Source organism: Stigmatopora nigra, chromosome 1 (genome assembly GCF_051989575.1).
Source record: "Stigmatopora nigra isolate UIUO_SnigA chromosome 1, RoL_Snig_1.1, whole genome shotgun sequence".
Classification (NCBI taxonomy): domain Eukaryota; kingdom Metazoa; phylum Chordata; class Actinopteri; order Syngnathiformes; family Syngnathidae; genus Stigmatopora; species Stigmatopora nigra.
In genome coordinates, this window is record NC_135508.1 from 24,793,882 (window position 1) to 24,821,827 (window position 27,946).

Below are 27,946 nucleotides of genomic sequence, written 5' to 3' on the forward strand. Positions count from 1 at the left end.
TCTCTCTCTCTCTCTCTCTCTCTCTCTCTCTCTCTCTCTCTCTATATATATATATATATGGGTGTAATTTAATATTATGTGTTGATGACGACAACAGTAAAGTTGGATTGAAGAAGCAACAACTAATCACTGTTCTGATAATTTCTCCGGGTTTCAAGATAAAAATGAAGGGTGTAACAGAAGCGGTTCTCGGTGTGGTTGCTGCCTTGGCGTAGCAGCTAGGCCCACCCATCATTCGCGCTTTTGCTTTCTTTCCCTTCGCCACCTACGTTGTACTCTGAGTGGGCTGGCTATCGAATCAACAATGTTCATTGTCAATTAATTTATGCTCATCTGACAGTGTATGCAGTTCAGTGTTTTGCAACAGTGTATTGTTCTGTTAAGTCAAAAGAATTCAGCGTGCTTGCATTCTCAAAAGGGCAGTGTCCCAGACCCACCAAACAATCAGGTGTCCAAGGAAGCTTCCACAGTGATTTTGAGCAATTGATGCCAAACCATCAAACAAACAAACAAAATTAAATATTTTCCCCTAGAAATCACTGGAAACATCTTTGCATATTGTTGAGACATTTTATTTCCATCTTGGGTATAAATTCTATAAATGAGCTAATATTGAATCAGCAAGCTTTCATCAAACACTTCTTGGAAGGATTCACAAATTGGTCAACTACAATAATTATTTAATTCCTTACTAAGCTATATCAAAGAGCATCTCTACTCAGGACAGATATGTTGGCTTCAGACAAACTCAGAAGAACGAAAGTCACTGTTTCAATCATCACTGCAGATTTCTTTCAGAAAACTCATTAAACAGACTCAGATAACTTACCATTATAGCATTGACAATGTCATTGTTGTTGTTCTTCAGCGCACGCACAGCCTTTGCCCGTGACACGTTGGCTTGTGACATAACGAGTTCGATATCCTTGACCTCAACCCCGGTCTCATCAACCTAAAACAGCAGGGTGAGGAACAAATTGAGGAAATTAGAGGGAATAGTGGGACATTTGCCAGCTTGCCTAATGTTTGATTACTCCTCACCTCTTCCTCTTCGCTCTCCTCCTGTACTGTTGGCGTCTGTGTGTTTTCCTGAACATTTGATACAGCTTCTCCCTGAACTTTGAATTTTTCTGCGGCAGCAAGCTGGGCTTGCTGTGATAGATCTTCAATCTGAAATATAATATAATTAAAGAAAATATATATTTATATATATTTTTATAAATGTATTTATTCGAACATAATGCGCACCCATAATTAAAAATAATGATAAAATAAAAAAGGTATATAGATATATTTTTTTAAATAGTTTTGCCTCAGCTCAGACCAAAGCTGAACCAATGTCGCCATGACCAAACATTTGTTCACAACTTATGGCACGGAAACCTGGTAAAACAAACTACTACCATTATGAACCCAATTCTGAACTGGAATTTGCACTTTGAAATCCTTAGTGTAATTCATCACAATATTCAATTCTTTTTCAAGTTTGATTGATCATCATCAGATTCACTAAACACTTGATTCCATTTTTCTTGAGCAAGGATAGCACTCCCTGGGCAGACTCGTTTCCCCAGAGCAACTGGTAAATTTTTTTGTCCTACTATTAGTCGATAAAGTTGCAGGAGGCTTTAGTAAGGCTGGCTCTTGAAAAATAAATAAAGTAGATTGTCGCTATCTGGCGGACAAAGACAGGTTCTACGTTTTGTATTATACATAACAGCTGCAGAGGGGACTTTTTCTCCGGGAAAGGGCAGCGTTTCACCGTGATTCAGGTATAAAGCACACCCAGACTTTGCTGTAGTTTTTTTGGCACTAAATTTTGTGCATTAAATATAGCAAATACAGTAGTTAAAGAGGATTTTCCTTACGACTGGCTACCTGAGGTTGGAATGACAATGTATTATCGGGTTATATACCTTAGCTTCCCCAAACACTATGTAGGTGTCTGATGCCGGGCTCTTGTAGACGTCTGGTTTGGTGATGACAAACAAGATGTTCTTGGACTTGCGAATTGTGACTCTGGTGACGCCCGTGACCTGCCTGAGGCCAAGCTTTGACATCGCCTATAAAAAATCCAAAGAAAAAACAGTCCTATAGTCATGATTTAAGCCGAGGAAATCAAAAGGGAGTTCTTTTTAAAAACAGCAATTCAAAATTACTTTTCGTGCTTTCTTTTCACTGCGGCTTTGTTTGGCTTTGCTGACCGGTTCCTCATCTAGTTCAGCGGCGGCGGCAACCTATGGCAGGCGAAAGTTCATCCAAATTTACGTGGACCGAGAAAATTAATTTGACTGCCTTTGATTAAAAAAATAACTTCTCAGGACAAAAGCTGGCTTCAGTAGGCTCAGAAGAACGAAAGTCAATGTCTGAATCATCAGCAAAGCAACAATGTTTGGCAAATACAACAAAAGAGGCTTTAGCCTTCCTCACCTGTGCTTGCTGTGTCTGAGTTTGTGCAGAGTCCTGTTCCTCCAGTTCAGGGACCGAATCATCACTCTCCGACTCTGTACCAGAACCTAGCATTTTCATAAATACACCTACTGTAAGAAAAGGCAGCAGTGATAATAATAGACATTTCATTCTCCTGAAAAATCCTATAACATGTTTGGTACATCAGAATTTCAGCTTGCCCCCAACATTCCACAGGTAATACATAAAATACATGTATGCTGAAATATATAATCAACCAAATCGGTAATCGCCTCACAAAAAAACAATTATAGACATCACACTTTAAAGTTTTGATTTTTACGATTAGTAAAGAGATTTAAACAGTGTGCCTATGTGTGTGGTAAACTATCCATTTATTTGACATTAGGACAGAGCAACAAGAAAGAATAAAAATAGAAATACCCTCATCATTGTTGACCAAAGTCTCCAACTGGGCTTGAGTTTTTTCAGTTGTAGGGGCAGTTTTGAATGATGGGACCGAATTTATTACCTCTATATCAGGTTGGACAAAAGCCCCAGCAAATGCCAGCTTTTCAGAAGATGGGTCAGCAACAGGAGACTGCTCAACAACTTTTTTCCTAACTTCTATTGTTTTTGCATTTGATTTGGGTTCGACCTTTAGATTTGATTTCTCTGCCTTAACCATCTCAGCCACCACATGTTTGTCCTGGGGCGCCGGCTTGGCGGCCTTGTCCTGGGGCGCCGGCTTGGCGGCCTTGTCCTGGGGCGCCGGCTTGGCGGCATTGTCCTGGGGCGCCGGCTTGGCGGCCTTGTCCTGGGGCGCCGGCTTGGCGGCCTTGTCCTGGGGCGCCGGCTTGGCGGCCTTGTCCTGGGGCGCCGGCTTGGCGGCCTTGTCCTGGGGCGCCGGCTTGGCGGCCTTGTCCTGGGGCGCCGGCTTGGCGGCCTTGTCCTGGGGCCCCGGCTTGGCGGCCTTGTCCTGGGGCCCCGGCTTGGCGGCCTTGTCCTGGGGCCCCGGCTTGGCGGCCTTGTCCTGGGGCCCCGGCTTGGCGGCCTTGTCCTGGGGCCCCGGCTTGGCGGCCTTGTCCTGGGGCGCCGGCTTGGCGGCCTTGTCCTGGGGCGCCGGCTTGGCGGCCTTGTCCTGGGGCGCCGGCTTGGCCGCCTTGTCCTGGGGCGCCGGCTTGGCGGCCTTGTCCTGGGGCGCCGGCTTGGCGGCCTTGTCCTGAGGCGCCGGCTTGGCGGCCTTGTCCTGGGGCGCCGGCTTGGCGGCCTTGTCCTGGGGCGCCGGCTTGGCGGCCTTGTCCTGGGGCGCCGGCTTGGCGGCCTTGTCCTGGGGCGCCGGCTTGGCGGCCTTGTCCTGGGGCGCCGGCTTGGCGGCCTTGTCCTGGGGCGCCGGCTTGGGGGCCTTGTCCTGGGGCGCCGGCTTGGGGGCCTTGTCCTGGGGCGCCGGCTTGGGGGCCTTGTCCTGGGGCGCCGGCTTGGGGGCCTTGTCCTGGGGCGCCGGCTTGGGGGCCTTGTCCTGGGGCGCCGGCTTGGGGGCCTTGTCCTGGGGCGCCGGCTTGGGGGCCTTGTCCTGGGGCGCCGGCTTGGGGGCCTTGTCCTGGGGCGCCGGCTTGGGGGCCTTGTCCTGGGGCGCCGGCTTGGGGGCCTTGTCCTGGGGCGCCGGCTTGGGGGCCTTGTCCTGGGGCGCCGGCTTGGGGGCCTTGTCCTGGGGCGCCGGCTTGGGGGCCTTGTCCTGGGGCGCCGGCTTGGGGGCCTTGTCCTGGGGCGCCGGCTTGGGGGCCTTGTCCTGGGGCGCCGGCTTGGGGGCCTTGTCCTGGGGCGCCGGCTTGGGGGCCTTGTCCTGGGGCGCCGGCTTGGGGGCCTTGTCCTGGGGCGCCGGCTTGGGGGCCTTGTCCTGGGGCGCCGGCTTGGGGGCCTTGTCCTGCGGCGCCGGCTTGGGGGCCTTGTCCTGCGGCGCCGGCTTGGGGGCCTTGTCCTGCGGCGCCGGCTTGGGGGCCTTGTCATGCGGCGCCGGCTTGGGGGCCTTGTCCGCCTTGTCCTGCGGCGCCAGCTTGGGGGCCTTGTCCGCCTTGTCCTGCGGCGCCGGCTTGGCGGCCTTGTCCGCCTTGTCCTGCGGCGCCGGCTTGGCGGCCTTGTCCGCCTTGTCCTGCGGCGCCGGCTTGGCGACCTTGTCCGCCTTGTCCTGCGGCGCCGGCTTGGCCGCCTTGTCCTGCGGCGCCGGCTTGGCCGCCTTGTCCTGCGGCGCCGGCTTGGCCGCCTTGTCCTGCGGCGCCGGCTTGGGGGCCTTGTCCGCCTTGTCCTGCGGCGCCGGCTTGGCGGCCTTGTCCTGCGGCGCCGGCTTGGCGGCCTTGTCCTGCGGCGCCGGCTTGGCCGCCTTGTCCTGCGGCGCCGGCTTGGCCGCCTTGTCCTGCGGCGCCGGCTTGGGGGCCTTGTCCGCCTTGTCCTGCGGCGCCGGCTTGGGGGCCTTGTCCGCCTTGTCCTGCGGCGCCGGCTTGGGGGCCTTGTCCGCCTTGTCCTGCGGCGCCGGCTTGGCCGCCTTGTCCTGCGGCGCCAGCTTGGCCGCCTTGTCCTGCGGCGCCGGCTTGGCCGCCTTGTCCTGCGGCGCCGGCTTTGCCGCATTGTCCTGCGGCGCCGGCTTGGGGGCCTTGTCCTGCGGCGCCGGCTTGGGGGCCTTGTCCTGCGGCGCCGGCTTGGGGGCCTTGTCCTGCGGCACCGGCTTGGAGGCCTTGGAAACCTCCACATGAGCAACTTTGACATCTTTCATAAGAGCAGATTTCTCTTGAGAGGCTTGTGAGCCTGGTTCAGCAGCCCCCATTGGATTATGTCCAATCTGAGAGGTTGGTTTTGCCACCTCCATAGGAACAGATTTGAGCTCGATGGCTGTCTTCGTGACCTCTAAATGAGCAGATGGCTTAGTCCCAGGAAAACTGGGATTGGACTTTGAAATCGTTTCGGTGCCCTTTATTTGAGATTGATTTATTGTTTGAGCATTGGCATTTGAGGCTGTAGGAAGTTCTTTAATTAGAACAGCTTCCTCAGGCTCCAGATCTTTGTCTGCCTTTATTTGATTAGATTGAGCTTGCATTTTAGGTATTTCAATAGGGGCATTGGGACTGCTTTTATTTACCAGTTTGTTAAATTTAGTAGGTGGGATGAGCGGTGGCAGATCATCAACAGGAACAGATGCATGTGGCAGCAAAACTTCAGAACATTTGGAAGGGCTAGAAGCAAGGCAATCTGAAGCTGCCACAACAGGCTTTGGGCTAACTTTAAGTGTTGCTGGGTGTGCCACAGATTTTACACCAGGTGACAATGTACATTTTGGTTCAGTTAGGGCAGAGTTACGATCAAAAACTTGCTTAGTACCCAATGACTTATTACTTTCTTCAAAGACCTTGACATCCTGGGAGGTAGGTTTAGGCAAAGAGGACTCGCCTTTCTGTTTGTTTTCATCTTTGCCTGCCTTAACAACTTTCGGGGTAAAATGAGCACCCTGAACAGGTGATGGTGAGGAAGCTAAGGGGGATCGAACCGGTGACAATGGGATTGAAGGAGTGGATTTTGGGGATGTAGGAGAAGAGGAGGAGGCAGACATGGAAGAGTGTTTCCTTCTGCCAGGAACAGCCTTTGGAGCAGAGGAAACCTGAGCACTTTTGGCATCTTTGCCTTTGGGTTCAGAAGAGCCAGAGCCTGTCTGATTCTGCTGGGTGGAAGCTCTGGCTGGTGGTGTAGCTGAATAAAAAAAATCTTGAATTTATATTTAAATGGGTATGCTCCAGTGTTTCCCATGCAGGTTAAATGATCAAACCAAGAACAAATCCATACTTTTAAGGTTAGAATAGTGGTTCTTTCCTTTCACCAAGGTATAATGTAAGACATTCAAAATGCAGAGCTTATTTTCAATTCGACACAGCAAATTCACCAGGAGAATCAGTGCCCATGAGTTGCGGGGAGAGAGACAGTACCCATAGTGTTTATGAGCAGCATCTCGCGTCCATTGTGCTTGCTTGTATATCATTTTTTTTAGCCCTGAAATTTCAAATTTTAGAGAGCTCAAGCTAACAATCACTGGTCACCCTAACAAGACACACGACTTCCGATTTTAGGTGTGAAAGTAAGGAATTTCAGGCGACTTAGAGTAAATGGAGAAAGGAATCGGCATTTCCTTTTTTAACCATATCAACCCTTAGATCAGTGGTCCCTTAACTGTTCCAGTGGGTTTGGGTTTTCGTTCCAACCTGTAAGAGGAAATCTTTCCACCAATCTGGTATCCTAGAAGTGCAATCAGTGGATTGCAGTCAGGTGCTTCTTTTTTTTCAGCAGAAACCTCATTGGTTAAACTGTTGTGTCGGATCAGTACAAAAACCCTCACCCAAAGTGGGCCCTCGAGGACCGACTGGTTTGGAGACCTCTGCCTTAGATGCATTGATGAAATAAAAAACGACCCCAATCCTGAATGTTAATATTGGTCAGTCGTGCATATAAGATAAGAGATTTAAATTTTATTAATAAGTGCAGAAACATCAATTCCTTTAAGTTCACATTTTATGGTACAGTGGTACTCTGAGATACGAGCTCAATTTGTTCCGTGACCGAGCTCGCATGTCGATTTTCTCATATCTTAAACGAACGTTTCCCATTGAAATGAACTAAAAGCACATTCATTTTTCCAATCCTTTGAAAAAACACCAGGACAACAGGATATTGGATAGGAAAAAAAATGTTTTATTCGTTCTAATTTGCCATCTATTAACAAAGTATCAAATAACTAGTGGTTTAATAGTATACTAAAATGTGTTTAATAGAACAAAATTAAACAGATTTCGCGGAGAGGGGGGGCTTTTTGCACGGCAACACGCTTGTAACATGATAAACAAATTTAAATGAACTTATATTACGATGCAGACACTCAAAAATAAATTTTCTAACCTTACACTAAACTTAATTCTAATTTTGTTTTACATTTTCATACCTTTCTAAAAATAGATTAAATCATTCTACACCAATAACTGGATATTGGATTGAAAAAAAATGCATTTGTTCTATTTTGCCATCTAGTAATATATAACTAGTGGTTTAATATTACTAAAATGTGTTTAAAAGTACTAAAATTAAATGGATTTTGAAGGAGGGGGGACGGGGGTTATTGCATGGCAACGCCCTGTTAAAATTACAGATTTAAATGAACCTGGATTACGATGCAGACACACTCAACAATAAGTTTCGTCGAATCTAACACTAGACTTATTTCTAATTTAGTTTGACTAACACTGAATTTCAGTCAATATCAAAAGGTTAGAGTTTGTATTCCCTTCAAAATATTCCCAAAAAGATGCACACAAATGTCCTCACAATAGGATGACGCACGACCACTTGCAACGAGAAGTAGTATAAACACGTCATTCGCACTGATTTAAAATGCACCGCTCTGCCCCAAAGAGGAAGGTGCGACCAGAGACATTACACGAGGGAGTTGCAGGGAAAGTGCCCATGATGTTCTTATGAGCAGCATCTCGCATCCGCTGTCTGCTAGTGTATCAAAAATTGTCTCGTATCTCAAGATAAATATTTGCCTGAAATTTTACTCGCATCTCAAAAATTGCTCGTATGTCGGGCCACTCATGTCGAGGTACCACTGTACACATGTTGATACAACAATCTTTGTGCACGATGCAATCAGCATCTTATAATTATATCTAATTCAAATAATCTAGATAGGTATGAAGTATCTGGACAGCTTGGTGATGAGGTGATCCTTTGATTCAGGTGGGGTAGAGGAGGGAGATGTAGAAAACAGACTGGAAAGGGGCTCTCGAGGACCGGGCTAATTAAATGTTACTTACTATACGAATTTCCTAGCTGCGCAATGACATTAACAATGAGATGGAGCCTTCTTTTAATATTGATAACAGTAGACAATAGTAGTAAAATGACAATGATTTGTCACCGTGAGATAATTTTCTCAACAATATTAAAAACTTTCAATAAAAAACTAGATCAAATTCATACATATTTAAGAAAATCCAGAAACTGATTGAAACAATCTTTGTGCAATAAAAAGATGGTTGTTCATCTTAGTTTCGTATCATACTGTTCAGTCCAGTGTCATAACATGTCCCATATTTTTAGACAAGTAAAAATTATGCAAGATATAATGTAACCAGTAAATGATGAATCACTTGTTTTAAAGTCAAGAATTGAAATGTTATATAATGGAGTACGCATAACAAATTAATCTGTTACTGTCATTCCTCTCTTGAGATGTAACGTTACTCAGGGGAAATTATTGCTTACTGGTAGGTAGAGCTGGGTGATAAAACAATATTAATAATTATCATGAAAATATTTTTTTCAATAACAATAAAACGTTTGATAAAAATTTGATAATTTTAAACTGCAATCACACCACCCGACCACCAGAGACCGGGGGACACTGTTGAGAGATGACTGCTAGTTCCAGACCAATGCCCAGGAGATAAGGAAATGTATTTTTAGCTTGGTTAGCAATAAAGGCTAACAAGGAGCATGAACGCAAAAGGACAATAACACAGCCAAAATGAGTGATTGAGATGACAAAACAAAGCCGATCCACTGAAAGATCCAAGTAAATTCTCCCTGGCGTTTTCTTTTTTATTGAATAAAAATATAATTATATTTTTTTAAAAGCCCAGTAAATATATTTCAAATCCCCGAAAAACAGTCTTCATTTGAGAACAGTATGTAATATTTGCTTACTTGATATCAAGGTGTTTCTCCATTTTGTGTGAATGTTCTGAAACCGTTGCAGAAATCTAAAACTTCTCGTCTTAGGTTAAAATGGGTTAGGTTCACCCATTTTTCAAAATTATATTTTATTGTAAATGGCCATATCAGTTTTTGTGATGCTGAAAATAGTCTGCTTGGCAACGGGCATGATGACTTTAGTTGGTTAATTTATTTATGTCATATAGCACAAGCAACGGCCCCGTGGTGTGTGTGGTTAGTACATCTGCCTTACAGCTCTGGAATCCTGGGTTCAAATCCAGGTCACGTGCAACTGTGTGGAGTTTGCATGTTCTCTCAGGCCTGTGTGGGTTTTCTCCGGGTACTCCGGCTTCCTCCCACATTCCAAAAAAATGCACGGTGGGCTGATTGGACACTAAATTGCTCCTAGTAGATGCGAGTGCAAGCGTCTCCCTGTGCCCTGCGATTGACTGGCCAATCCAGGGTGTCTACTGCCTCTGGCCTGGAATCAGCTGGGATAGCAACGGTTGGTTCGAAGATTAATAAAAAATACACCTGACAAAATTTCTGCAGGTTGTATTTTTACTTTTCAGTGAAATTAACTTGTTTTATCTTTATTGCACAAAAGAAAAAGAAAAATACTTTAAAAAAAATTTATTTCATTTTCTCTTTGCTTATAAAGTAAGGTAACAGTTACTTTCGCATTTGAATAAGGAAAGTAATTCATTCACTTATTCACAGAAGTTTGAAGTTTCAAATTTGAAAGATATGACAGTTTTTGTCAACTCTACTTAGTGTGGTTTCCAGCAGACGAAAAGAACGACACTACAAAAACACATGCAACTCCGCGGAGCAGATACGATCTGACAACCAAATCCAATACCAGCCCATACCCCAAAGGTAGCCACGCCGGGCGCCGATACTGAAACAATGTATCTCATCGGGACATAACCAAAGGATTTTCTGTCGCTCTATCACAGCATCCTTATGTGTGTGGGTTTTTTCGGCTGTCAATTCACAAAAATCACCGTTGGATCTTTGTGCGTAGCTGGAATTTAAACAGGCCAAGATATAAATGTAAAATGTAGACCAGAAGAATGGTGTATTAGGTCACAGTCTGCCTTTGGTGGGGACAGATGTCCAATCAATTTGGAAGGTTGGCAGTGATCTTTGGTGAAATCCCACTATATAAATGGCTTAATTCAGTCTCCTGTGTTTGTGAGAATGCTTTTAGTGAACACACAAAACACACAACATGCTTTCTACAACTAATCGATTTGTCAGAACATAACACTTAACAAAACTGAACAAACAAGGTTCTAGGTTACTTCTCCTTAAGACAAACCTGCAGCAAATGTACAACACAGCAGCTGACAGTCAAAACGACTATCAGCTGTTAAAGGCACACCAAATACACACCACTCATCTTACACCAATTCAGCTCAAGCCCCTCAAATAAAATCCCAAATGTAAGTGACATATTAGCACGATAAGAGTGCAGAACCAAGGACAACATCAGTGTTCCTGTTAGTTACAGCATTTCTAAATGCATGCTTGCTTATGACAACGTAAATGTACAAACCCGTCTCCACTTGTGGCTGCTGCATCTCCTGTTCGGTGACAGGGACCGTTTCTGTCGCTTCGCCGGGCATGTTTGCTAAGAAAAGACGGCACGGTTAGTTTTTAGGTAAAACCACATGTTGAAGTTAACGATGTTTGATTTGTCAAGTACATTAGCTGCATTATTAATAAGAGATGAATTTTATGAGTAACAGTTAATTGAACTTGTTGAGGTAACCCATGCTTTAGTTCGGCGAGCCTTTATATTAGCTAGGTTATGCTACAAACAATTATTTAAGGACTAAAGGATAAAACACAGTTTAAAGGCTCAACGAGTTGTCATTATCTTAAGGGCTATAATTGTAATCGAACTACCAATGTGGTTGTGACAGGCCACACATGTATCAAATAGAGAAAGCATGTTCTCCCCCATTTTGAGTAGCTTCACGGCGATACAAAGGCATATTTATTTAACGTGGAAAATACGGGGAAATTTCGTAACTAGCTAGTAATAAAAAATTGATTTATTGTTGAAGATCGTTTTTAGGGACTGTAATGTTTAGGAAAGAACTGGATGGCATTAGATTTAGAATGGAGAAACTCACCGACCGAAGATGCTATATCCAAGATGGCAACGAGAGAGAACTTTAGGACTCTAGTTTGGAATCGAATATCCGGCTTGGGTACAATTTCCTGTTCCGGGTTACCAACAACGCCATCTATTCACCACACTCGTGTTTTTGTACAAAAAAAAACTATATTTTACAAATTCAGTTAACCCAAATTATGGTCAGGATGACAGAATTCATAATAATAAAGTATAATGAAGTGAAACTGTCAATACAGAAAGCAGACAAAGGTAAGGATGAAATGATTCCAATTAAAGAAGAAATCTATTTATCTTAATAAAAAAACACCCAATAGATATTTACCAAACTGTATTTCTTAATACGCCAAAAAATTGTTAAATTATTACAAATTTCAGCCAAAAAGTACATTCCATTTAATTTCTAATGAGGTTTGGACGATGTATGTCCAAAGTGATAAACTTGAAATGTTTTTGTACATATTTCCTCATTTTTAATTTGACATTTTAACACGTTTAAAAAAAATAGTAGTCAGTCACATTACCCTCGCTTTTTAGGTTAAACTTTATTCATCCCGAATTTGGGAAATTCACTTTGTTGCAGTAGGAAGCAGGGACTGCTGGGATATATAGTTCTTTTGTAAATACACCTGGTATGACGGCGAACACACTAATTTGGTGCTTGCCATCATTTCAAAGCAAAGTTGCAAGCAGCATGGGAATAGTGGATGGTAGCTGGTGAACACAGCTCCACGAAGAGTGGAAGGCAGCGCCGGGCTAATTACGCTACGATTTGCGAATGGATTGTGTCCGCCTGGGCAAACATGTCTGCTTGCACGGTTGTTTGAGCTTTTGCCATCATCTCTGTGGAGCCACATGGCAATAACGGTCACTCTGAGAACGGAGAGAGGGGACCCAGCGTTTTCGATGACTCATTTGGACACAGAAAATGAGGACTTTGATGGATTTGTGGGTGACGATGACTTGAGTACATTGTCAAAAGGCTAAATAAATTACAACCGAACTCAGTTTTGCTTCCGTTGCCTTTTTAAAAATGTGTTTTTAGCGTGTGGGTGTAGCGTGTATGTTTTGCCATGCTTGGCTGCGTCTTTTTTAACGGTGCGTCCTTTGTGTGGGGGTCAAATACAGAAATAGCACCCATTACTGACACTGTCGCTTAAAATGCTGGGGAAAAAACTCAGCTGCAGATATTTTGTCATATATACTGGAACCACAACATTTTTAAAATAGATATCAGGTGAATATGACATTCTAAAACTACCATGAAAAAGAAGAGTAAAACAAAAAGAAGACTAAATTCCTTTCGAAGTTTAATTATTAATGTGTCAATAACCACATAAAAGACGGTTCACAATATCAAAGATGAACAATAATGTTGTTGTTTTCAAAGAAAATGCACCCAAATGGAAGCTCCAAAAGTATATGGTCAGCTCAAAATTCCTTTTGAAGATCTAGCAAAAGAGTAGGAGGAAAATTAATGACTATGAATGAATATGCATCAACATTTATGTCATAGAGCAAAACAAACCACTCTTTCTGAGAAGTTCTCCTTTCTGTGACTGAGAGAGCCCCTCCAAAAATGCATCAAAATACTTGACATATTTTGCCAGACTGGTTCTTTTGAAGTCTGTGAAAAGAAGGGAGTTGAGAGATTTAGCTACTTATTTTCTCAATTTATATATATTATTGGATGGCTAAAAATGTACATAAGGAAAATGTGTTTTTCACACAAACACAATATTCTAGATACAAGTTGCATTATAGAACTATGCAACAAACAGATGGGTAGAGGACCAGAATAAAGTAACAATTACACACACAGAGCTGCCAACCTCTGTCGATCCCATTTCAGGGGTACCCTTGTCCCATTTTTGGAGTGATGGCGATTCACACAAAATCAATATAAAATGTTAAAAAAATAATGTAGGACAATTTAAATCAAACTATTAGTATCATGTATTGTGTTTTTTGAAAACTATTGAAAAATTACAGCATAATGAAAATACATTCATTTTGTTTTTGGGTCCTTCTACGTGTTTTACATTCAGTAATTTTACCAAGTCCCACATGCATGTCGGTCCTTTTGGAGATGGCTTCAACATGGGATAGCCATCAAATTTAACTGACCTGCCAATTCTGTCAAGAGGAGTGGTCAAAGATTCAACCACAAGATTGTGGATGGCTACCAAAAGTGCCTAATTGAAGTGAAAATGGCCAAGGGACATGTTATCAAATATTAGCGCTGCTGTAAGTATATTTTTGACCCAGCAGATTTGATCACTTTTTTTTGTTCACCCATAATAAAGTCATAAAAGAACCGAACTTCATGAATGTTTTTGTGTGTAAGAAGTATCTTTTCCAATCACTATATCAGAGAAAAATCAGGGTTGTAGAAATAACAGGAAACTAAAGAGAGCCATGACATCACATTCTTCACAAGAGTATGTAAACTTTTGACCACAACTGTATAACAGATATGGAATGAGCGTCTATCACCGATTTATGACCAAAAATCAGTCATTTGTAAGGGGGCGGTTTTCTACATTCGTTACTTAGCTTAAATTGAATAGCTTCCAAAAAGTCACCTCTTATTTTATGTTTCTCTGCACGTTCTTCCTCATTTTCCTTGACTTCTGAGTTTTCATCCTCTTCAACATCATCCACCTTGGCTTGATCCAACTCATTACAGATCAAACTACAAGGGATTTAATCACCAGAGTACAGAATATCAACTAGACACAACATGGGCTACTAAATTGTGTCTTACTTTATAGTGGGTACGGTGAAGGGGTCAAACGTATCCAGATCTGTGATGTCCATAGGAACAGAGATTCGCCCTGACCAGTTTTGAAAAAGATTATTTCGGATTGTAACTCCACTTCATGATAGAAAACTCACACTCTACCTGTTTTAGGATGGACACTGAAGGGGCTCTTCAGCAAATGGTTCACCCCTTTACTGACATTCACATCCAGTCGTGGGTAACAGTACTGCAACATGATTTCTTTCTCAAAGTGCTGGCCTTTCTTGGCAGTCACCTGAGATAAAATAGCATGTCATTCTTTTTTATGAAAAGAAATGCAATTATTGAACATAAAGACAGACAGTCCAACCTGTTTCTTTCTGGCGTGTTCCATGATGAGTTGCCACCTATTTTGGGGATTGTTTTCATTTATGAAGTCTTGCTGTAACTCTTTTCGAACATTTGGACTCCTGTTAAGGGCAATTCAATTTCCTTTTTTTTTTTTTTTTTTTACAGATGAAAAGCACACGTTGAAAAACTCAAAATAAAAATGATATCATCAGGAACGAGGGCCAACACTTGTTCTACAGACTCTTTGCAGCCCAGTATGTCCTGCTCCTGCAATGCATACATAGAAAAGTATCGCTCCACCACTGTCAGAGATTCTCTGTTGAAAGCAGAAATAAAAACTCATTTTTAAACAATGTTTTTGTTGACATATTGGACAATAGCAAAACTACAAAGAAATACCTAATGAAGGGATGAATTGGCTCTGTCAGAACCACTTTCTTCACTGTTTCCTCACCACCCTATGGAATAAAAAAAGAAAATCAAACATACAAAGGCAGAGTCAACTTCTGGTAAAACTAGTTTACCCTATTTATTCCTGAAGAGTTCCCAAAATCTGTTACCTTGACCAAACTGAGGTATTCTGCCACTGCGGATCGAGCAGATACTGAAAGTGTCCTGGCGGCTTCATCACACACCCAACAATGAACACCTCTTCTGCCAGAATACACCCACAGGAGGTGCTGAAAACCAAAGTCCACTAGAATAACACAAGTTCAAATCAACATGATTTTAAGATATTGAAGGGACATACTGTACAACAAATTACGACATACCACGGAGAGCTCTGTCCAGGATCTGTATAGCGATGGTCATCAGGGTCCAGCACTTGGAACAAATATCTGCAGCACTGTAAACAAAGTTTACTCTAAAGTGGGGTCTCTCCAAACCCCAAAGGGGGTAAAATACATTGGATTATTAGTTGACCTGCAGCATCTTCTGACATCATCATAATCAGTCATGTCAATATCGAAGACCAGTTCCTTCTCCAGAGCCTGGAAGGCTCCAGACTTGACTGTATTATGTTGACTGGGCTGAGAACAAAAATCAACAAAAAGTGTTAATAATGGAGTGCTGGCAAATTACAGGATTATGCTCTCTCTCCTACCCGGTGACTATAGACTGCTCCAATATCAATTTTGTAAGGGTTAATCTTCTGCATTTCCTTCTTCAATTCATTAGATGAGGCAAAAGACTGGTAGCGGATGTATATGTCGTCTTTGAGGGTGAAGGAGAACTCTCGGTTCTGGAAATAATTTTTCTGCACTGATGTTGTAAATGGAAAAAAAACAGACATAAGTGTCATTCCATTTAGATTATCAACTGAAACGTGTGGTAAAGATAATCCATATTTTTCTGCCATTGTAAACCCTAGGTGCCATTTGAATTGAGATTAGTGGCATTGAATGATCATGTTTCATTTATACAAGTAGTAATAGGCCGTAGTTACTGTGCGGTCAAAGTAAAAACCATTCGTTTACACAGGAGATCTGGCTCGCCTATCGCCGTCAACAGCAAGCAGGTTCTCAAAAAGCAAGCAATACCATTAACACACAAAATGTTATTATGGAGTTTCACCTCCTCCATAGCTGAGCCAGCGGTAGTACTGTGAAAAGGGAAAGAGTCGACGGTAGTAAAGTGGAAGTAAATCCGGTAGACTTGCTGAGTCGTAATTTGAAGATGACGATGAAGCTGACGGCATTTTGCAGTATTGTCAGGTCGGTAAAATGCCAGCAATATTTCAGATTCACAAGTTTCACAACAAAGCTAAACTGACAAACGAACACAGCGCGGGAAAATAGCTACGTAAACATATCAGAGCCAATGAGAAACGATCTAAATCATGACGTAAGCGAGACAGCAAAACAACTGTAGATTTTAAATCTCAGATGGAATAATGAATGACAATATTACAATAATATCATTAATATGCGCTATCCTTTAAATTCGATCTCGCTGCTGTGTAATAGTCGAGCGTTGCTATTTCAATCAGGAACCGAGGTGCGTTCTGGGAAACTTGGTTTGTCGTACCGCCGAAACACAATACGATTTTTGATCAAAGGTCGCCGCGTGGGATGTATTGCTGCGGAATATAAAACCAACACATTTTAAGTATGTAATCCTAAACAACAAGGTTGTAAAGGTACACCCTGCTTTAAAAACTACACAATTTCAACCACATCTGACATTTAAAACTTTTTAACTCCAGAGGGCGCAAGAGGTCTAAATCTAATTTTGGTTTACTTGTAACTTATTTTCTGTTCAGCTCTTAATTTCTCGAGGGTACTGATGCCTCATGCCAGCCAACTGTGGGCAGCAGGCGTTGAACACCCTGAAATGGATAACAGCCAATTGCAGGGCACTCATCTCTCAGCTCAATTTCTGAATCACTTTATCCTCACTAGGGTCGACTGGGGTGCTGGTGTCTACTGGGCCACAGGCGAGAGACACCCTGAATTTGGGGCCAGCCAATCACAGAGCACGTGGAGACAAAAAACATTCAGTCATACCTAGGGACAATTTAGAGTGTCAAATCTGGCTACCATGCTTGCCTTTGGAATGTGGGAGGAAACCGGAGTACTGGGGAAAACCCACACAGGCCCGGACATGCAAACTCCACACAGGGGAAACGGCCTGGATGTGAACTGAGGTTTCCCACTGTGAAGCCGACGCACTGACCAGTCATCCATCGAGCCTCCCAGGTAGAATGGTGATGTGGTAAAGCTAAACAAAAATAAAAAATAAAAAGAAATAACAAATAAAAACAGATTACTAAGAGGAAGTTAAAATCTCCACACAGGAAGGTCAGAACTAGCTGGGAATGGAACCATCATACTCAGAACTGTGATCTAGATGTGCTAAACACATTTTCAACCGTGCCTCCTCCAACCTTTCCCAACTTTCAAATTTTCCTTCATTAATTCATTACCACCCTGGAGCCTGTCCTAGCCGACAGCGGACCGAAAGCGGGATTCACCGTGAATCGGTTGCCAGCTCAATGCAGAACTGTCAAATTAATTCAGTATACATTTGTACTTAAATAAAAATTAAAAATGTAACCAGTAATAATGAAAGAGCCAGACAAACAAAAGATTAATATCCTTCAGTTCTAAAAATCAATGTTTACTAGTGATGTGATTTATTAATATGTGATCAATTCTACATTTTGTATAATTCGACAAAAGAACCAATGGTTAACTTAACTACCATTTTTATGCATATTGATGTCAAAACCTATAAAACATGTTGGCGCTGTTGACTGAACATGCATGAATGGCTGGATGGCTTAATTTTTAAAACATGCTTGGCCAGGTTCAGTACTACTCAGTAGTGTTCGCTAAATGTAGGTCATATTGGCAGCTGCTATGAAGCAAGTTGACCAACATAAATAAATAGCCTGATGCCTGGCTGAGCTGAGTATGTCATGCTACTGCTATATCCCTGAACCAGCAAATTTATGTATTTATAAGACACCTGATAGGGTAGTGGTTCACTTGCCTGACTTCGATGCAAGCCGGCGTAGGCTCGATTCCCACTGCTGGCGGAAAATTATGAGTGCAAATGGTCGGCAGTCTCTTTGTGTTCCCTATGGCTGGCTGGTGACCAGTCTGGGGTCTTGTCTTCCTTTCTTCTGAAGTCAGCTGGGATAGGCTTCGCGATCCCCTACAACCCTTATGAGGATGTGCAGTATGGAATATGAATGAATTAATAAGTCTGGATTGTCGATCAATGTCAGAGGCAGGCAAAGAATGAAATGTCTCAACCAGATTTCATCTAAATTAATTCTGCTTAGTTTGTTTGTGCAAACAATAATATATAAAATTAATGATGCTAATGTAAATTTTGCACCCCATATCATATATGTATGTGTGTGTGTATATATATATATATATATATATATATATATATATATATATATATATATATATATATATATATATATATATATATATATATATATATATATATATATATATATATATATATATATATATATATATATATATATATATATATATATATATATATATATATATATATATATATATATATATATATATATATATATATATATATATATATATATATATATATATATATATATATATATATATATATATATATATATATATATATATATATATACCAAATTTTCTCGCTGTATTCATCGCCAAAAAAAATCATGGCTGAATCAAGGGTACAGCTTATTATGTTGTCCTCTAATCATATGCTCTATTTCCTCTAAATTTGGTGACATTTTAGTATTCTCGGTTACTGTATATTTCAGATTACTTGAGCCATCTGTCATCTTCAGTATGTAGCATAATCATGACAGCACGGGGCCTCAGTTTCCCGTTCTCGGCAGCAGTCACATTTAGTTGATTAATGAAGATATCAACTAACAAATATCACATTGGAAAAATATCCAAATTTCCCATCTCATTTTCTGAACCGCTTTATCCTCATAAGGGTCGCAGCGAGTGCTGGAGCCTATCGCAGCTTACTCCAGGCCAGAGGCAGTGGACACCATGAATTAGTGGGCAGCGGATTGCAGGGCACAAGGAGACAGACAACCATGCACACTCACACCCATATACATAGGGGCAATTTAGAATGTCCAATCAGCCTACCACACGTTTTATGGAATGTGGGAGGAAACTGGAGCACCTGGAGGAAATACACGGAAGCCCAGCGAAAGCAAGTAAACTCCACCCCAATGGACCGACAAGGATTTGAACCCAGAACCACAGAGGCCAACGCGTGAACCACTCGCTCCACCGGGCCGCCACACATCCAAAAGTACATTTAAAATTACATGTATGTAGGTAGCTATGTTGAATTTGTGTATGCCACTTGAATGTTACTTAAATTGTAAAAGTAAACTCAATTTGGAATTTGTGGTATATGTTACGTGTACCACTAGCGGGACGGGGCTCCTTTCTAGTGGTACACAAATGATTGACTGAAAAAATAAATAAAATAAATAAATCAAAACAACATATTTTGACCTTTAGCTCAAGATAACACCTAGTCGGAATGACTATGCCACACCAGACAGCAAGCTGACAAAAAGACAGAGACACACATAAAAACACAAAATTAAAACCATATTATTCAACATAAGACTTTCTTCCCTTCACAAAACAACAATGTGTTCATTTCAAGGTGAGTGTCCACCCTCAACACACGCATCAAATGCAACTTTGCCAGAATAAATACATCAACTACGAGTCAAAGAAGCACACTAGTATATACAAAATATGATAAGAAGCGAAGAGCCGCATTAATTTTGGCCGGAAGCTGCATGCAGCTCGAGAGCCGCTTGTCACCCCTGCACTAACTAACGTGTTACAATGTACTGCCTCAATTTCATCAGAACTGGGAGCAGTGGCAATGTATAGTCTGGTTGGGAGTTCGATTGCGACAATTTTTCCTCAACGTCCATCCTACTTGCATATGAAAATCCAAAAGGGTGTCTTTCCCCATTCTTTATGCATGGTTTTGTTGATGTCCTATGGCAAACTTGACACTTCCACATACCAGATGGAGTACAAATGAGTGAAATCTTAACCAAAAATTCATGCAACATATTCTGAAACCAAATACAATCATTTTAATAATTTGAAATGGCAGACAAGTGGTTAGTGCGTTGGTCTCAGGGTTTTGGGTTTGTGGGTTCGATCCCAGGCAGGTCCTCAGATTGCAGAGTTTGCATGTTCTCGTCGGATTCGTGGGTTTTTTTTCCCCTGTGATTACAGTTTTCTCCCACATCCCAAAATTCATGCACAGTAGGCTGGTTAAACACTCTAAATTCCACCTAGGTATTAGTGTGAGTGTGAATGGTTCTCCTTTGTTGTGCCCTTCGATTGGCTGGCCACTGATTCAGGGTGTTGTCCCCCGCCTCTGGCCTGGAGTCAGCTGTGATAGGCTCCAGCACCCCCAGCCACCCTAATGAGGATGAAGCGTTTCATAAAATAAGATGAGAAGTCTTATGGACGACACTCCTCCAGTTTTGGCTCGCGAATGCACACTCGCTTGCCTATTGGTTGGCGTCACAATATAAAAGTCCCGCAGTGGTTCGCTCACTTTAACACCAAGCATCAGCCCGAAGGAAGACGCTCAAGCTACCGCCGGTGGATTTAGGATATTGCCAGGCTCTCTTGATATATTCTCTCCTGGTTAATTGTTCCACAATTGATCCCCAGCATGAAGGAAAGACGCCTTGCGCAACCTTTTGTAGCGCGCTGCAAATTAGTGTTGGTTGGTGATGTTCAATGCGGTAAAACCGCCATGCTTCAAGTGCTGGCCAAGGACTGCTACCCGGAGGTAAGAGATTGATTCCTGCACCACGCCATCGTCAGCATGTGAGCTTCGCCATCTTCTCTCAATAATCTTAATCTGAGCTATAAACATTTCAGATAAATTCAAAATAGATGCTAGTTACCCCTTCATTAAGTTTATTATAGTCGTATGCATGTCAAAACTTGCTACATGCAATTTGCCAATTGTACTGATGTGTATCTCACTCGGACGTCACGAAAAAAGTATTCACACAAATTGATAGTATAAATATGTATATATATATATGTATAAAAAAACGACCAGTTTTGGTCATCACTGCAGAGAGGGATTAATATAACAATGCATTTCTTATGGTTGCTTTGTGTCCTATGGGAGGCGCTTTCTATATTTTGACACATTCAAATTGGTAATATAAATAAATCCAATAATGGTAAGGATATCACACAAATTGCACACTGTACAAGGGTAATATTACAATGATTTTTTTCATCTTAAAATTAATGACGCAAAGGTCTCCCCCTCCTCTGTAGACCTATGTCCCGACTGTGTTTGAGAACTACACTGCCTCTATGGAGCTTGACGGCCAACGTGTTGAGCTAAGTCTTTGGGACACATCAGGTACCAATTCATCACTGCTATTACATGTTTTTTTCCCTCCGTTTTCTTAATTTGTTGGTTGCCATTGGCTGTGACATATATCCATTCCAGTTTGGTTTGGAAGGCTGAGCGTAATCACACGCTGCCAGGTCCCAGTCAAATTGGATTGGACGTCCGTCAGTGTCAATGGCACACTGCGACATGGACATTCACTGCCAAAATAGAGATTGTGTCCATAGCTGTGAGTGACTGAGTGGACAATAACTAGCAAAAAATAAATGTTCTTGAACACAAAATTCATTATTGCATAAAATGTGAAAAAAACTCACTTGTGCCTGTATAGATGCACACTTGAAGACCCCAAATATACATTTGTGCTGGCTATTTCCCATTATGTAATTGTGCTACAAATCAAATGCATTAACAACTCGCCCATAGATAGACCTGGAAATGTACACTGGGAAGCAGAAAGTGATGAAGTTCAAATATTTATCTGTTTTTCACATAGAGAAGAATATTAAGCTTTAAAAAAAAAAAAAAAAAAAGAGTAGATTGATGTAATAAAAATGATAGGATTATATGGCTCTCAAAAAATATTGAAAATGCTATGTGACAAGCACTCCTTCAAGGTTTTAGCTCCTGTCATTGTCAGATTTGGTGGAGGATTAATGTAAAAGAACCTATGAAGATCCCGTTATTATGATGACTATCACAAGTTTAAAAAATATTCATAATCACTGACTAGTGTAATTCGGCCAATACAAATATTTATTCTTCTGGATATCACAATAGGTTACTATGAATTGGTCTTCCTTAGTATACTAGAATCTGAAAATATATAAGGGGCGCTTGAAACATGCAGAGGGTAGTACTAATAATGTCCTTTTTTCCACTTACCATATTTTCTCACATATTCGCTGTATTTGTCGCTAAAAAAATGATGACTGAATCAAGGGTTCGGCTTATATGTGCACAAATTAGACTTGACATGCACAAATTGCTATAACGCAAGACAATGCGGCCAATACGGTCATTTATTTCAAAATAGAGAATAGATAAACAGATAAAATGCCTAACAAAATGGAATTTGACATCTATGAACCAAATTCAAGATCTTGCATAAAACGTAAAAAAACTCATTTGTGCCTGCTATTGCTCCCTGAGGGCGCCGCCATCTTACCTAGGGATGACAAACGAGATGGCTACGAACACTTCCTGATTGTACTGCTCACATGACTTCTGTTTTGAATTTGTCAACATGCAGACACCCCCTTTTAGGAATGTGCAATCCAGCAGATGTTTATTTCGATTTATACAGTCTCTCAGAAATACCACGTGCAGATCTGTACCCTATTGCCATGAATATGAAGGAGCAAATTGTGAATCAGGGGGCCTCTTATACGAGAGAAATTGTAAAGTTCAACGATTTTAAGGCAATTTTAAGGGTATGGGTAAAATGCAGAGGCGGCTAATACGTGAGAAAATACGGTAATAAAACCATGTCTTCTCTGTTTTATTTGGATAGGCAGACAGGGGTCTTTAATGTGTAGAAAGTATGCTAAGTGCTAAGTGTAAGATGTTTCCCTCAATTTCACTGCCTTTTATTTCTCAGATTTTACATCAGATTGACAGGTAGATCTCAGGTGTCAGCTTATTTGGAAAATGAAAAAAGTAGTAGTAGTCCTTTCATTCTTCATTGAATTTGAAATTATTTATAACAGCTAACAGTGAAGCTTTGGCTTTCATACGAACACCAATGTATGTGACACATTCAACTTCAATTCAACTTTTCCTACAGTTAAAAACACTGGCAGATGCTAGATTGACTTTTCCACTGATAAACAGAAATGATTGGAAACCCCAGATGACTATTATAAAACAAAAGGTTATTTTGGATTGAGATCCCATGCATTGCACGTTGTCAGAGCAAGGTAATGACCAAAAATATCCTCATTATTCTCTTTTGTCATTCAGCGTGCTTAAATACAGCATATTTCTATGTATATAGGGTAATAGTCATTTCTGTTTCTTGTTTAAACTGTGTATGGTGATATGCAAAATAAAATAATATATTGTATAATGCAGAGTGTGATATATTAGGCTTTATATATAAAAAGGCTGAGCATTTTAGGTCAGTTGTTTGAAAAGTACCTAGTGTGGGCTCCCTTGTCTTATATCATTCCTTGGTTGTTATGTAAAGCTGAAGATACAGAGTGAGTTGTAGGAGTCTTGTGTTGCATAGGGCAAGTTCTTTGCTTAGAATTTAATAATAGCAGTTCCGGTTCTGATATATTTATAGTTTATTTTTTACAAGGAAATACTGTTGCAGATATTTACTCTTCTCAGGAAAATGTTGCAAGTGTGTGGAATAAAATCTTGGTGTTATTGTTATGTAGAGACAATGAAAAATCGACATCCTGTAAGTTTCTTTTAGCACAGAGGCATTTCACCAGCTCAAAATAGCCAAAACACCAGAAGATAGCTTTTTCGTTGAATTTTTAAAAATTATAATTTTTCAGTAAAACTGGTTTGGCTGCCTGATGGTAGGGGTTCACCTGCCTGACTTTGGTGCGGGCAGGCACAGGCTCGATTCCCGCTGGTGGTGGTATGATTGTGAGTGCAAACGTCTGTCTCTGTGTGCCCTACGGCTTACCGGCGACCACTCTAGGGTGTACACAACCCTTTGAGGCTGCATGGTATGGACGATGAAAGCCTGAGTAACTCTAGTTTGTCCATCAATGTCAGAGGAAGCCAAAGTATGAAATGGGATTTCAAACAAATTTCATGCATATTGTCTTTGATTTCATTGTATTATTATAGAGAAAATCAATGATGCCAATGTAAAATTTGTACCCTCCTCTACCCTTAAAGGTTCCCCATACTACAACAATGTTAGGCCCCTGTGCTACAGTGACTCAGATGCAGTGCTGTTGTGCTTTGACATCAGCAGACCAGACTCAGTAGACAATGCGCTGAAGAAGGTAACAACTGCAAGACTATGAATACAAAAGTTTCATTGTATGTGTTGACATTAATCAAACAACCTCGTGTTATCCAACTAAAATAATAGCCTTTGTTTCAGTGGAAAGCAGAGATACAGGACTTTTGCCCCTGCACACGGATCCTGCTTATAGGATGCAAAACAGATCTGCGCACAGATGTGTGCACGCGTATGGAATTGTCCAATCAGAAACAGACGCCAATCTCACATGAGCAGGTATGTTCTCATTCCCCTATTTTGTTTTACCTACATTTGCTGTTGGTGGTGTTGTTGTTGTTGTTGTTGTTGTTAGGCCACCCAGGCGTCTAGGGGTTACCCTCAGCCGCGCTAGAGCTGCCACTGGAACGCGGATTAGTTCATCCGGGGGGTAGCCGGAGGTGTGGGGCAATCGAATATCTCTGTCTTGATGAAAAACGTAGGGTGCCACGTTCCTTGTTGGCAGCTCTGGGTGGTATTTGTTGGATTTGAAGGCCGCGACGGGCGGCCTCTCAGGAGACACCTCGTGAAGGTTCCAACTTTGTCTCCCTGCTGTTGGTGTAGTTCAACAATCAACCTTAATGAGGAAATTAAGCAAGCACTATCTTTATTTTTTAAGGAAGGACCCAAACTTCTTATAAATTTGACATGTGACACGGCCACAGAATCACCCTATGAAATTTAAGTGATAAAAAAAAAATCCTCAGTATTTGAAAATAAGACTCCGAAATTATACATAATTAGGCAATTGTTTCTACTTTTAATGTTGGGTTATGGCTTTTGGAACTAGTTTAAATTTGTAGTCTTGTTTTTTTTTTTTTTCCTGTGTCACCTGTCCTGGTGATTGCCCATTGACTTCACCTTTCCGAGTGATTGCCCATTGACTTCACTTTTCTTGTGATTTCTCATTGAGTTCACCTGTCAATTCCCTGGCCCCTGGTGTCTCATGCTCACTGCCTCTCATGTCACCCATGTGACCAATGCCTAATTGTCTCACCCTCCCTATGTCTGTGTATTTGTCAGTTCTTGTCAGATCATCTGCTGTTCATGCCCGTTTCTACCCTGCCCTATTCTGTCCTGTTCCTCCCTGGTCCTGTTCATGTTTGTGCTTCTTGTGCTACGTCCCACTATCACAAATGTTTACACACTAATAAATGATACAATTCTAAAACTAAAGTATCAAAACAATAATTATAAAGACTCACAGAGATTCATAATGATTGAAATTGAACAATAAAAGTAATTTATGTAATGAGGTGTCTCTGCAAAGTTGAAACTGATAACGTTAGAGGAGGTAAGGATCCGGCAGATCAAAAACGAGTAGGTAGTCGAGTAGACATGTTGTCTTTATAGTGTGACAAGTTGGAATATGAAATTGAAAGTAGATCAGAGGAGGAAGTCCTGAAGAACATGATTTTGTGGAGATTTTATCATCGAAGCTTATCCTGGAGGGAGAATCGGGGGGGACTAAAACACTGACCGCTACATTAGTGACACAAAACGGAGGAGGTTGCATTGTGTGAAGAAGCTAACCTATGTGCATCCCTTCTGGTAACAACTCTGACGTTCCTGTCAGAGAGGAATGGTATGGTATTGAATCTGTGTTTTGCCTTTTTTTCGTTTATTTTACAAGTAAAGAGACTATGAAATGTGACTCAGTTGAGTCGACTATCAAATTCAGTAAAGTAGCCCCTGATCTGATGGTATGACTTTAAGGGGAAGTCCACATTTTATAAAGGATGGCCACACATTATTTACTCTCGGGCTCACACTATAAGACGTGGAATTTGAACTAATACTCTGCGAGGATTATACACCCAAAAAACACCTCAAAATGTAAATGAAATCCAGCTGTTCTATGACAGTCAGGGTTTATACTGGGCTACTGGGCCAAGTAATTATAACTTCTTCTGCTCTTCTTGGCAGGGTTGTTCCTGGGCTAAGCAGCTCGGAGCAGAGGCGTACCTGGAGTGCTCAGCCTTCACGTCAGAGAAGAGCATCCACAGTGTTTTCCGTGCGGCAGCCATGGCCTGCATGAACAAACTTCAGCCGGCCGACAAGCCCAGCCCGGTCCGCCGCCTCTCCAAGAGACTCCTACAACTGCCCAGCAAGACAGAGCTCGTCTCTTCCACTTTTAGCAAAGAGAAGTCAAAAAGCTGCACTATCATGTGAACACAGTGGATGCACACCAGGACAAGTAAACGACTGATGGTTCAGCAGAGTGATGTGGATTTTTAATAGACTAGATACTCTTCACTTGTCCTGATATACACCCATTATGAGCTGAAACAGAACAACAGACCTGACTCGTTGCAGGGTTAAGGTCATCCAAGATCCAAGTGGATGGGATGAATGCTGCATTTTAACACATTACCTTTATTATCACCCATTTAAAATTCAAAGCAGTGCCATGGCTATCCATCTGTCTGGAAGACATCGATATCAACTCATTGGACTCTTTATTAGATACACCTGCATATCGTGAGGATGTAGCAAAAATCAGACACACGATTACTGTGGTTCTCTTCTTGCATGCATGTGAGTGTGTGTTTTGGTTCTGTGTTGTGTGCCTAAAATTCTATGTATATATATGCAGCAGAGTGTACATTTAAAATCCCCCTAAGGGATTAAAATGAGTATGAATTAAAAGTAAATACATTTAGTTACTGTTGATGAGACATATACTGTAGTTCAGTTTTTTTTACTAATACAACGCCGCATTACATCGTTAAATAATTCAGCCAAAGTCAACATGACATATTAATGGCATACCTTTTTAAATATTGTACTTGAGCTAACATTGTGCAGGTGTACCAATATGTTACGTACAAAGGTTAAATGTCTATAAGTAGTACTATCGTTTTTCCTCAATATTGTCATTTTTTAATGGCAACCAAGGCGTGCAATGAACCAGTGTGAAAACCCCCTAAAACATCAGTCCTTGAAGGCTTGATTTCCTCGCTGCCACTTTGCTAGTTTTCATTTGGATTAAAACTGACAGTGAATAAAGTAGCAGCAAGGGTAGTGGTATGGCACAAAGACTGCTGGTTTGTAAATTCAGTGGAAGGATGAACTCGAGGGATGAGATATGACTCGGCACTCGTGAACCTTACACAGTCTAGAGCTGCATTAACTTTAAGCCTTGATTTGAATGTTGAATGTGAGAACATCATCTCGAGATGCCTGCAAAATATATATATATATATATATATATATATATATATATATATATATATATATATATATATATATATATATATATATATATATATATATATATATATATATATATATATATATATATATATATATATATATATATATATATATATATATATATATATATATATATATATATATATATATATATATATATATATATATATATATATATATATATATATATATATATAAATATATATATATATATATATATAAATATATATATTATTATTATTATTATTTTTTTTTTCATGAGCCTTTAAGAAACTTGGTGAGTAGCTGGGTAGTTATGCAACGTTTGTCTGTCCCCCTTTGCCTTGTTAGCATTACTACACATGTCCTGACATGATCCTTTTCAGCAGGGGTGAGCAGAATAAGCTGGTCATGTTTGCTTTTTTTTTTTTGAATTAAAATCTTTTTAGACTACTAGCTATCTCCAATCATAGGCTGTCAT

The 27,946-nt window shown here is 41.2% G+C and overlaps 4 protein-coding genes and 2 non-coding genes across 8 annotated transcripts; 1 reads left to right on the forward strand and 5 right to left on the reverse strand.

The window, feature by feature from the left end:
* Nucleotides 1-556: 556 nt before the first annotated feature.
* LOC144199141 (nascent polypeptide-associated complex subunit alpha) lies at nt 557-11,418 on the reverse strand. 2 transcript variants are annotated; one of them, XM_077720606.1, is made up of 7 exons: nt 11,301-11,418; nt 10,718-10,792; nt 2,431-2,516; nt 2,160-2,237; nt 1,917-2,063; nt 1,042-1,170; nt 557-952 (listed from the first exon to the last, which is right to left on the reverse strand). In XM_077720606.1, exons 2-7 carry the CDS (start codon nt 10,785-10,787, stop codon nt 779-781), a joined length of 684 nt encoding a protein of 227 aa, XP_077576732.1. In that variant the 5' UTR covers nt 10,788-10,792; nt 11,301-11,418; the 3' UTR covers nt 557-778. The 2 variants fall into 2 exon arrangements, with proteins under 2 accessions (XP_077576732.1, XP_077576816.1); XM_077720690.1 differs by having other exon boundaries at nt 11,305-11,362.
* Nucleotides 714-788, reverse strand: LOC144207623 (small nucleolar RNA SNORD59). The gene has a single exon (XR_013328737.1). It is a non-coding gene; the product is annotated as a small nucleolar RNA SNORD59 (small nucleolar RNA).
* LOC144207620 (small nucleolar RNA SNORD59) lies at nt 2,313-2,384 on the reverse strand. The gene has a single exon (XR_013328732.1). It is a non-coding gene; the product is annotated as a small nucleolar RNA SNORD59 (small nucleolar RNA).
* On the reverse strand, nt 2,526-5,227 carry LOC144199985 (uncharacterized). Its single transcript, XM_077721905.1, has 2 exons — nt 3,140-5,227; nt 2,526-3,088 (listed from the first exon to the last, which is right to left on the reverse strand). Exons 1-2 carry the CDS (start codon nt 5,225-5,227, stop codon nt 2,768-2,770), a joined length of 2,409 nt encoding a protein of 802 aa, XP_077578031.1. The 3' UTR covers nt 2,526-2,767.
* A 1,181-nt stretch (nt 11,419-12,599) lies between the features above and the next one.
* On the reverse strand, nt 12,600-16,388 carry prim1 (DNA primase subunit 1). The gene is made up of 13 exons (XM_077720275.1): nt 15,972-16,388; nt 15,502-15,659; nt 15,321-15,427; nt 15,170-15,243; nt 14,957-15,093; nt 14,796-14,854; nt 14,601-14,712; nt 14,416-14,505; nt 14,208-14,340; nt 14,070-14,139; nt 13,888-13,997; nt 12,831-12,929; nt 12,600-12,753 (listed from the first exon to the last, which is right to left on the reverse strand). The coding sequence occupies exons 1-13, from the start codon at nt 16,093-16,095 to the stop codon at nt 12,734-12,736; spliced, it is 1,293 nt and encodes a 430-aa protein (XP_077576401.1). The 5' UTR covers nt 16,096-16,388; the 3' UTR covers nt 12,600-12,733.
* A 4,074-nt stretch (nt 16,389-20,462) lies between these two features.
* On the forward strand, nt 20,463-27,461 carry LOC144199027 (rho-related GTP-binding protein Rho6-like). 2 transcript variants are annotated; one of them, XM_077720398.1, is made up of 5 exons: nt 20,463-20,720; nt 21,227-21,314; nt 24,165-24,274; nt 24,364-24,510; nt 26,197-27,461. In XM_077720398.1, exons 1-5 carry the CDS (start codon nt 20,601-20,603, stop codon nt 26,440-26,442), a joined length of 711 nt encoding a protein of 236 aa, XP_077576524.1. In that variant the 5' UTR covers nt 20,463-20,600; the 3' UTR covers nt 26,443-27,461. The 2 variants fall into 2 exon arrangements, with proteins under 2 accessions (XP_077576524.1, XP_077576608.1); XM_077720482.1 differs by having other exon boundaries at nt 20,466-20,720; nt 24,376-24,510.
* Nucleotides 27,462-27,946: the final 485 nt, after the last annotated feature.

What these genes read in the sequence shown, in the direction of transcription:
- LOC144199985 (XM_077721905.1), bottom strand. Translation starts at nt 5,227, where the DNA reads ATGGGGGCTGCTGAACCAGGCTCACAAGCCTCTCAAGAGAAATCTGCT. An exon ending in AGCCGGCGCCCCAGGACAAG is followed by an intron (nt 3,089 to 3,139) that starts GCCGCCAAGCCG and finishes GAGATGGTTAAG; the next exon opens with GCAGAGAAATCAAATCTAAA.
- LOC144199141 (XM_077720606.1), bottom strand. Translation starts at nt 10,787, where the DNA reads ATGCCCGGCGAAGCGACAGAAACGGTCCCTGTCACCGAACAGGAGATG. An exon ending in GTGAAAAGAAAGCACGAAAA is followed by an intron (nt 2,064 to 2,159) that starts GTAATTTTGAAT and finishes GATTTTTTATAG; the next exon opens with GCGATGTCAAAGCTTGGCCT. An exon ending in AGGAGAGCGAAGAGGAAGAG is followed by an intron (nt 953 to 1,041) that starts GTGAGGAGTAAT and finishes CTGCTGTTTTAG; the next exon opens with GTTGATGAGACCGGGGTTGA.
- prim1 (XM_077720275.1), bottom strand. Translation starts at nt 16,095, where the DNA reads ATGCCGTCAGCTTCATCGTCATCTTCAAATTACGACTCAGCAAGTCTA. An exon ending in CCTGGACAGAGCTCTCCGTG is followed by an intron (nt 15,094 to 15,169) that starts GTATGTCGTAAT and finishes GTGTTATTCTAG; the next exon opens with TGGACTTTGGTTTTCAGCAC. An exon ending in CAGTGTCCATCCTAAAACAG is followed by an intron (nt 14,140 to 14,207) that starts GTAGAGTGTGAG and finishes AAAACTGGTCAG; the next exon opens with GGCGAATCTCTGTTCCTATG.
- LOC144199027 (XM_077720398.1), top strand. Translation starts at nt 20,601, where the DNA reads ATGAAGGAAAGACGCCTTGCGCAACCTTTTGTAGCGCGCTGCAAATTA. An exon ending in CCAAGGACTGCTACCCGGAG is followed by an intron (nt 20,721 to 21,226) that starts GTAAGAGATTGA and finishes CCTCCTCTGTAG; the next exon opens with ACCTATGTCCCGACTGTGTT. An exon ending in AAGTCTTTGGGACACATCAG is followed by an intron (nt 21,315 to 24,164) that starts GTACCAATTCAT and finishes CTACCCTTAAAG; the next exon opens with GTTCCCCATACTACAACAAT.